Source organism: Dendropsophus ebraccatus, chromosome 4 (assembly GCF_027789765.1).
Source record: "Dendropsophus ebraccatus isolate aDenEbr1 chromosome 4, aDenEbr1.pat, whole genome shotgun sequence".
In the NCBI taxonomy this organism is placed as follows: Eukaryota; Metazoa; Chordata; class Amphibia; order Anura; family Hylidae; genus Dendropsophus; species Dendropsophus ebraccatus.
In genome coordinates, this window is record NC_091457.1 from 95,348,061 (window position 1) to 95,358,240 (window position 10,180).

At 43.7% G+C, this 10,180-nt stretch overlaps 1 protein-coding gene across 2 annotated transcripts in view; it reads left to right on the forward strand.

The window, feature by feature from the left end:
* Positions 1–9,849, forward strand: part of KIAA0513 (KIAA0513 ortholog) — a 47,013-nt gene extending 37,164 nt beyond the window's left edge. For both annotated transcript variants that reach the window (XM_069966304.1, XM_069966305.1), the window contains 3 exons: positions 2,195–2,275; positions 4,898–4,992; positions 6,161–9,849. In XM_069966304.1, the coding sequence (XP_069822405.1) occupies positions 2,195–2,275; positions 4,898–4,992; positions 6,161–6,210 (226 nt within the window). In that variant the 3' untranslated portion in view covers positions 6,211–9,849. The remainder of the gene's footprint in view (positions 1–2,194; positions 2,276–4,897; positions 4,993–6,160) is intronic.
* Positions 9,850–10,180: the final 331 nt, after the last annotated feature.

Here is a 10,180-nt window from a genome sequence, read left to right on the forward strand (position 1 = left end):
AATATACTAAAACTTAACGTTTATTCTGATATTAAAAACTGTGATCTCCTCTTTGGGGGTCGGTTTAGCTTTCTATTGGCTTGGTAACCTGGGCCCCCGTCGTCTTCATACACCTGTTCACTGCTAGTGAAAGTGCTGCTTCCATAGACTTACATGTGTCCCTGAGCCTAGGTTTCTGTAATATGAAACATTATAGTTCTATCTCTGCTTGCTGTCAGTTGATGCAGGCATATGTACCTGTTCTTGTGTCACAGCTTTGTATATTGTAAGTGTTATGGATGTTCTTAGAGTCTGGATGGAACTAGAATGTTCTCATTCACAGTCAGCAAGCAGAGACCTAAACCTACACTACACCCTCACCCCCAGTAAACAGATGCCTGTTATGTCAGCTCTGCTACACCATGCGCATGTCAGCTCTGCTACATCATCAGCTAGTATGGAATACATACAGTGGTGATGTGATGCTAAATCAGTGAAATCGGTCTCGTGTTTAATGTGCAATAGTAATGACAGCAGCGGGCAGGAAAGATAGCTAAGGGGGCTAGTACGCAAACAGACTAATCAGGGAGGTGCATGATGGGAAATGTGGTTTATAGATTGGCTTTTAGAAAAACTTGTAACTCAAGAACGGTGGCAGCTAGAAAGACAGGAGACTGTCTTTGCGCCCCTGATACATCTTCTCCCATACAGGGGGTGTACAAGGGCGCTTCTGTTGCATTTTGTCCCGTCCAGGGGGTGTAGAGCGCCAAGCGCATCCAGCAACTTGATCCCTGTCTTCATGCATAGAGAAAGGAATGAGACTGCTGGATGTGCTCGGCTATGTACACCCCCTGGATGGGATCAGCTGTGGCAGGAGTGGAGCTGTACGATCCATAGATGGGAGAAGATGCGGCAGGAGCGCCACTGTACACTAGATGTCGGGGGGGGAGACTGCCCTAGAATAAAACTTTATCTTCCAGAGTCCCAAGCTTACTAGTAACCTCAGCAGCTGCCAGGGCAGGAGGCAGGATGCTTGGCTCCTCCTTAAACGAATGCTTCTCCTTCCTAATGCTGCAGAGACTGGAGCGATGATTGGGGAAAGGCATGGCCCACTTACATCAGGTGTCCTATCTCTGTTCAGTAGGCAGGGTTAGAAACGCTAACCCAACCCACTAAAGAGAGGGAGGTCATATGATCCCCGACATGGAAGGTGGGGGCCAGGAGTAAGGAGCGTGACGGAGTGGACTCAGTTTTGCTCACTTTCAGCATCCAGAGGGGACAGCACAAAAGTCATAATTACTTGATATTACAAAGATAGAGATGTATGGGTGGGCTATTAAGTAATGTAAAAATGGTTTTGAAAGGAAAACCCTTTTAAGGTTCCTATGGGGGTGGCAAGGTTCTGGAGTTGGGGGGTACAGTTTAGGAGAATGTAAGGAGGTTGTGATCAGAGACTTGTAGAGATGTGCTGGTGAGGTCAGATATGGAACAGTGGTGGGTGAAAATAAGGTCTGTTGTGTGACCCATTGTGTGAGGCCGAAGCAGGAGGTCAGTGATGGGCGTTTAGACACAGCTGACTGGGATGCATCGATGAGGATGTAACCTATGATCATGTCACCTATGATCATGGTGAGGATGTCTTTTGAAAGGATCTCTGCTGTGTACCCAGAGTCCTAAGCTCTCTTTGTCTCCATTCCCTGCTTTCTAACTTCTGTTTTCTGCCTGTAAGGCTGATAATGATGCCATACTGGAGAATCGCTTTAGTCATGTCTGCTTGATGGCTTTTACTCTGCCACCTGCAAACCACAAATCATTTTACTGTCACTAAGATTAAATCTAAACTAGTTATTATCTGTGGTGTAAGAATAATTAGAGAACACGGCTGTAGCATGGGAAATGGTCACTCACTTGGTTGTCTGGCTCTAATTTGCTGAGCTGTAAGAAATCTCCATGTCAGTGAGATCCTCCTGCTCGGATTGTCTAAGCAGTGTGAGAACTGCTGTATGTTATGCAGCATAGACAAGTCCGCTAATATAGTATAAATGGGTGTGAAGGTCCTGTGTGCGCTGCATGTAGTGATATGTGATAGAGTCTGCACAATGATTTTTCTGCATAAGCGTCTTTCTATTGCCCTCCGTTTGTATAAGATCCTGCAGTTTGTTTGCCACTTTTTATTGCGTATGGTAAATATTGCATTTCTGATTTGTCATCTTAGAGATAAGTGGTATCACATGACGCAGGAAGAACGCGACGACAGTCTGCAGTTTAATGAGAACATCACGTTTGGACAACTGGGGTACGTCTCATTATATATATATTTGCATATACCAGTGCAGAAATTTTCATGTAAATGTGTATTTTTATTTCTTTCTATATAGTTTTTTTTTTTTAGTAGTGATTTAGCATGTGCTTATGTTATCAACCCTCTTTAGTCTATGCTACAGCATTTTCCAGGGTTAAAGCTAGGATTCTGACTTGGCCATTTCAATAAACATACTTTGTTTTTAACAATTTGTTAGATGATTTACTTATATTAGGATTCTGTCAGACTAGGTTTTTGAAAAACAAAACAAAACCTTTTTAAGGTATGCATTGTGTTATTTTTTGTTTAAAAACACTGCTTCCAGATGTTAGTTGAGAGTCAGTAGGGAAATGTAATACCCACATGACATTTTAGCATTTGACGTTTTTTCAGGGCTTTTTGTGTTTTTTTTGCTCCCTGGCAGTTTGTAAATTTGATTGAGGGTGGAAATAAAATACCAATATTAATATACACTAAAATGAAAAAACATCAGAGAAACTGCTAAAAAACAGTAAAAACTGCTGGATTTTTTATTGATGTGTTTTTTTTTTTGCCAAGCCCAAAAACAACATGCAAAATTAGTATCTGATGAAAGCCTTGCAGAGGTTCAAGTACATTTTCTCGCTGCATTCTGGATATTTGCTCAGGCCCCATTCACACGTCCGTGTCAGTTTTTACTGTCAGGAAATCCTGATCAGGAGGCCTTAAATGTCTTCAGGATAGTATCAGGATTTCCTGACAGTAATCCGTTTTTACCATCAGGAAACCATCAGGAAAAACCTTCAGGATTTCCTGATGAGAAAAAAAAAATAGGACATGTATTTCTGCAAATTGGATGGTCATAGCTTGCAGAATTACAACTCCCATCATGCTTGGCTGACAGGTCATGATGGAAGTTGTACTTCTGCAGTCTGTGGTCACCCAGGTTGCAGTACATGATGGGAGTTGTACCTCTGCAGCCTGTGGCCATCCAGGTTGCAGAAGTACAACTCCCACCATGACCTGTCAGCAAGGCATGGTGGGAGTTGTACTTCTGCCACCTGGATGGCCACAGGCTGCAGAAGTACAACTCCCATCATGACCTGTCAGCAGGGGCATGGTGGGAGTTGTACTTCTGCCACCTGGATGGCCACAGGCTGCAGAACTACAACTCCCATCATGGCCTGTCAGCAAGGCATGGTGGGAGTTGTACTTCTGCAACCTGGATGGCCACAGGCTGCAGAAGTACAACTCCCATCATGACTTGTCAGCAGGGGCATGGTGGGAGTTGTACTTCTGCCACCTGGATGGCCACAGGCTGCAGAAGTACAACTCCCATCATGGCCTTTCAGCAGGGCATGATGGGGGTTTTAATCTCACCTGTCCTGGTCTCCTGGCCGCCGGGGGGTGGGGATGGGGGGGGGTGCGGGGGTGCCGCGAGTGGCCGCGGGGGGGGTGCGGGGGTGCCGCGAGTGGCCGCGGGGGGGTGCGGGGGTGCCGCGAGTGGCCGCGGGGGGGGTGCGGGGGTGCCGCGAGTGCCTGCCGGGGGTACCTGCGGATGAAGAGGCAGCAGGAGCAGAGGCGGAAGGTGAGTGGAACTCCGGACGCTTTCCTGGTGTGCATCAGGAAAGCGTCCGGGGTCCGGGCGCTCCCATAGACTCCTATGGGGGCGTCCGGGCCGGATTTCCGGACGAAAATAGGACCGGTTCTAAAAATCCGGTCCTATTTTCCGGAACGGACAGCCCTCCGGAAAATTCCGGAAGGGTGTCCGTGTCCAATGAAAGTCTATGCGTCCGGAAATCCGTCCGGATTTCCTGATAGGAAATCCGGGCGGTTTTTCCGGACGTGTGAAGGGGGCCTCAGAATGCTCAATAAAAGACGTGTTATTAGTTTAGGTTTAGAAAGCGATTGTTTATCGGCTGATTGGATCTTTTGTATGCACATCTTCTTATCACTATCCGCAACAGTACTGCAGTGTGTTTGAACACAGCCTAAAGGCTTAAAGGCTGTATTCCACAGGGTGATGCAGAGGAGCAAATGAGCGCTGTCAGTGCTCATTTTCTCCTCGCTGCCGCCGCTATTGCTCGCAACGGCGGTGAGTGGGTGAGTCTGGGGGAGGGGGAGCAGAGAGGTTGCGGGGGGGGGGGAGGCTGCCCGGGTGATCGCTAGATCGTCCAGGCAGCCCATACCATATAGCAGTGCTCTGCTGCAGCCGCTCCTATTCCACGGAGCGACGGCAGCAGATCGTTGCTCTTTGAGTTGTTAGTCTTTCAACATGTTCATGTTCATCTTTCATGTCGGCTGATCGTTGCCTTTACATGGGATGATTATCGGCCCGATATTGGCCAAAAATGGGCGATCATTCTGTGTAATAGGGCCTTATAGGACTACATAAAGAGTCCTGCAGTGAAGCCTTTTGAAGGCAGAGCAAGCGAGCACTGATTGCAGCACTGAGATAGGCACTTGCTATCTGTAGCTCATGCTGCTGTATGTGTATAAACATAACCCAGCTCTTTCCCTATGCCCACATCATCTTTACTTTTTTCCTTCACTTGCTTGTTTTGCCCCATTAACCATTCATCTGTAACCTCCTTCCTTGCAGCTTCCTCTCTCATTCTTACACCTTCCTCCCTTTAGGACGTTCACACATAATATGTTGGCCTTTGGGCTGAGTAAGAAGTTGTGCAGCGACTTTCTAAAGAAACAATCAGTGATTGGGAATCTGGATGAAGGTGAGATGTTTTATGTCTCTTGTGGTCTGTAGCTGTGGTCAGTAAAATGCCTCTCCCAATATAGTACAGGCTTCCATTCATAATAATGTATAGATGCATGCAGCCTGTCCTGATATACAGATGGCCAGTACCTTGTGGATAGTTTATAAAGTTTTCCCCAAGTTCCCGGTGAATTCAAGTAAAATACAGTCAAGATTTTTTTAAGAAACCAGCAGAAGTGGGTATGCTGCTGTGGAGGTGACGGGTGTATAAAGGTGGCCATATACATTGGATAGACATATGTTGTTGGTTAAACAATCGCATGATAAATGATCATTTAACATATGCAGCCATACACATTTTTTTTTAATATAATAAAGAATCTATACCTACCAGTCCCTGTGCCCTGACAGCACCCTATCATCAGGCTCCTGGACCTTGCCTAATGTAATTTTCTCTCCTTTTCTTGGTATGTCACAACCCGATAACTGAGTGGCTGGCTGTGTGGGCAATCCATCAGCCAAGTTGTGATGTAGCAGGGGGGAGATATGAAGTATGCAGGCTGGAGTACAGCAACAGTGATGTATTGCTGCAGGGGCACGGGGACTGGTAAGTATAGGTTCCCCCCTGCCCACACTGAATATTTTTTATTTCCCTGAACTTCTCCTTTAAATTTCAACATTCGTTGTGTTATCTTCAGTTTTCTATATCTTGATATAGTTTTAGTTCTTAAAAAACACATTTTTTTTATGTGTGTTAAGGTGTTATATACCTTCATTAACTCTCGACCGAACTTGTGTAGTCATCGGTTTCCTCTCCCGTCCTCCACACACACAAATGTGCAAAAAGGCTGACTGTCCGTCTGTTCGCTATAGAAAGGGTTGGGCAGCAGGAATATATCACGTGCAATCTGTCTGCCTACAGTATGGGGTGTAGGGGGGCCTCCTGACTCTCCACCAACAGATGATCTCAGTGGAGAGTTATCTGTATGAGCACCAAATATGTATTTTCATACATGAATAAAAAATCATAAATTCGTCTCACAAGCAGAAGTTCACAGATTTATAGCTATGACTGTGAATGTGCTTTTAACCCCAACCTAGCACTTTGATTAGTTACACTATGTGAAATTATCCGGTACATTCACTCTGGTAAAAATAACATAATTGTTTGTTCTTTTATGTTGCAGAGAAGTTCAAGCAACTGACAGAGTACATTGAAAGGACGGCTGTGGAGTAGCGGCCGTTGGGGAGAGCGCAGCCCTAATGTAACCAAGTATTGAAAAGAGATCCAAGATGAGAGCGCCCTGCATGCTTCTCCTACCACTGCCCTGTGATTATACCCCTCTGACGTGTGTCCATGGGGTGTCAGGGCAGGCAGAGGGAGGGGGCAATAACCAACTGCAGAGTCTATATTTTACAACCGAGTCTTTTGTCTACTCAAAGTATTTAACAAGAGTGTTTACCGTTTGCATAGTGGAAGGAGTGGAGAGAATCACTCTGGTTATGGAGGAGTTTAAAGATTTTCTTTATTTTTTTACAAGCAGGAAAGAATTGTCATGGTGTTACCTGTCCCCTCCCCCAGTGGGTGTTGTGGTACAGTTTGCGACTGGGGCGCATTGTTCATTGGTTAATTCCCTGTGTAGATATTTTTAGTCTATAGAAAAAGAGTATATATAATATATAGAACCTTGTGCCTGGACGTCTACAGATGTTTATTATTACCTATATGACGTTTAGTCTTCATGTCCAGTTAATAGAGTATATATAAAGAATATATATTTATTTTTTAATGGTGATGGAGCGGTGTAGGCGGCTAGAATGAACCATGTTCTGTATTTTCTTTCTTTTTTTTTAATCTTGGGGACCACAGCACGATGGAAAAACTCCAGTCAAATATTTCCCTTCCCATTAGAACCTCATGTAAATATTAATACAATATGGTTAATACGTTGTAGCAGCTTGGGGTTATTTTCTTCATGACAGTTATTTACCCAAACCAAGAAATAGGTGTCAGAGTCCAGTCCCTTATGCTATGTTCGCTTACCTGGAGAGATAGGTGCACAGTTGTGTGATAGCAAAGCCCCTCCTATGGTGGGGGACATTTTTAGTGTAACTGGAAATGATGCATCATGGGAGTTGAAACATAACATCATGAATTTTAGTTACCTGCTGTCATATAAAGGGGATTTTCTTTTATTGTTTTTATTGTATGTGCCCACCTCCACCAGTGAAAGAGTCGTGCTGTAATAATATGATGATTATGTATACAGACTACAGAAAGGGAAATACTCAGTGATGCTTTTATTCTATCATAAAGTTTAGTTTGTATTTAATGCTGGTGGTTGTTTTGTCAGTTGTTTGTTCATTTGCTCCTCAGCAACAAACTACAAAATGATAATTTGTCAGAAATCTGTTACTAAATAATTATTGGTTTACTGTTCTGCTAAGGATTAGCTGAGGGGCAACTGACACTATTTCAAGGGGCTAACTTCAGGAAGACTGAGTGATGCAAGTTGCTGGTTATTCTCTTGGTGATATGGTAAAAGCGCCTGCTGGGATTTTTGCGGGTAAGGCATTTTTAGTCGCCTTAGAGCGGGGAGAGGTTTCTTTGTTGCTGCGTTTGCAGTTTGAAGAGATTATCTGTCGCTGGGGAGATCAGCCACTTATAGCAAACTGCTCACTGTTCTCCTACTTGCAAAATAGTGGGATGATTGTCCAAGACCTATTGAATCATCAAGAATCCAGGGCAGCACACACAGAAATCCTCTGCTATGGCAACCATAACAACCAGTCAGATTTCAGCTTCCATATTCATTAATTCATTGGAGATCTAGAATCTGATTGGCTCCGGTACAGTGATTGCCATACATTTACCTATAACTAGAATTTATGTGCATCACAAGCTGATTTATTACCTTATTACTGCAAACAGAGTAGACAGCAAAGGCAGAATCTTCCCTAGGCACCAGCAATGGCCACCTATTTTGTGTTTACTGCCAGTCTGGGTGCTTTGTGGGTATTTAAATTTGTGCTGTGGTCCAGTTCTGCATTGTACCTCTGTGGGTTATTTCTGTATTTTCTTTTGATATTTATATGATGCCAGGGCCAACTTTTACCCTTTGTGAAATGTGAAGTATTACAAAGTTGTTTTATTAGTGCATTGTCTTGCATCTGTTTGTTTGCATAGTTGTCTTCTTATGGTAGTTGTGATGTGTTGGTAGTGTATGCGTGGAGAGTCTGGCAGCTATGTGACACCATTCTGTTTAATATTTCCTGGTGAATGTTCTCTGAGCTCTCTCCATCAGGCTTGTTGTAACCATTGGTTTCCTTTGTTAAAGGGGCAGTTACTATTTTCAACTAGGGGAGTTACTTTATGCAATACCTTCTCATAGCCTGCAGTACATTCTGAGACAATCTTCAATCATTTCACAAAGTATATTAGCACAGTGGGTGCCTGTCAGTTCATAAGCCTCCCCTTGTGGTCCACCTTAAAGGGAGACCTCAGCTTATCATACCATATCGCTTCTGATTACCTTAATATAATTGTACAATAGAGCTGCCATTATCTCCACAGCCCCAGAGACGCGTGCCCTCAATCACACTGAAAGCTGGTGAGCTTCGGACAGTAAATCTAAGCAGTGGGTCATTGTCACAACAGCTGATTGGGCAGTACATGCCAGTCATCCAGTCAGCTCTTTAACATACCAATACAAAAAAAGCTGAACCAATCAAAATATCAAACAATATATATAGAACAAATTCTTATTATTTAAAAACTTGATAAACAAAATAAACATATATAATGAGCTGCAACTGATAATACATTAAACAAGAAGAACAAGGGAGGCTAGCAAGAGTGAGCTACAATTGTATTGCAGGAATTCATCTACATAAAGTGCAAATGCATAGCAGCGAATAAATAAGACAGATAAATGTATGGTTACAGGGAACACTCTGTAACATCAGCATATAAAGAGGGTATCACAAGCAGTCTTGGAGTTATACCTGTAAACCAGTAGCTGTTTGTAGCAACCATGTGCAGCCCCCCGCCCAGACGTAGGTTCTGGTGGAACCTTTATCTTTAGTTATCCATAGTGCCACTATCTGGCTTCCTTCAGCTTTTGTCTGTAGTATAACTCAGTGGTTTCAAACCTGTGGCTTTTACAGCTTTATAAAAATACAACTACTACCATGTACTGGAAGCAACCTTTATGGCTTTCTGGAAGTTGTATTTTCACACCAGCTGCAGAGCCCCAGTTTGTAGACCACTGTCATAACTGCTACAGAGCCAAATTGTTAATCGGAACACTCAAATGTGAATTCGCCCAGTGTTCAAATTGCTGTGTTGTCGTTCCTAGGTTTGCATCCCGTCACGTCCTCTCACAAGCCCTCTTTTTCCCCTTTGTCAAGGTTGGATAAATTGGTATTTAAGAAAAATTCATGCATGATCGTGCTGATTAATGATATGGCTTTGAAGTTCGGGTGTTGGGAAACTCCCTAGTGTGCACGCTACAGTCACCCAAGTGCTGAATACTAAATGGTCAGATAATTTATTGATGAATAATTGCTACAGAGGCCATACATTTAGGTCCATAAGGAGTAGGGACCAGTGCCTGTCCCAGTCACCCACTTCTGTCCAAAGATCTGAATTGATATGGGGCTACTCAGGCCTTTCAGCCTTGCTGTGTGAGGAGCATTCAGCCCTATAAGTACCAGGTTAACCAGGATGTGGTGGGGACTGGGAGAAAGAGTATGTACATACGGCAGATGGAGAGAATGTTACTTTGTATTGGAGGGGATGAGAGCTTTATGTTACTGTATTTATTACTTGTCGCTGGATTATAAAACAATGTTAAATAATAAACCATTGTCTAAACCTAAGTCTGATTTCTTGTGGGTCACACATTGCTCATCACAAATTTCAGGGGAAACGTCAAACCTTTTCCCTGTTCATTGCATAAAAAGTTCAGTGTCTCCTCACTCTTTTAAAAATCTTTTCTTGCTGTTGGTGAATTGGAGCATACTTGCAGGTATCCAAAGCCTGTCCTGATCTAACACTTCTCACAGCTAATGATTTATTACAATTGTAAGTGTAGGCAATCCTGTTGTTCATCAGCTACTGGAGAGATGGGAGCTTACTATATGGTTGCCCTTTGCATGAGAATGGGAAAGGGAACTAGGGTCCCCCCTTGAGACTCCTGATGTGG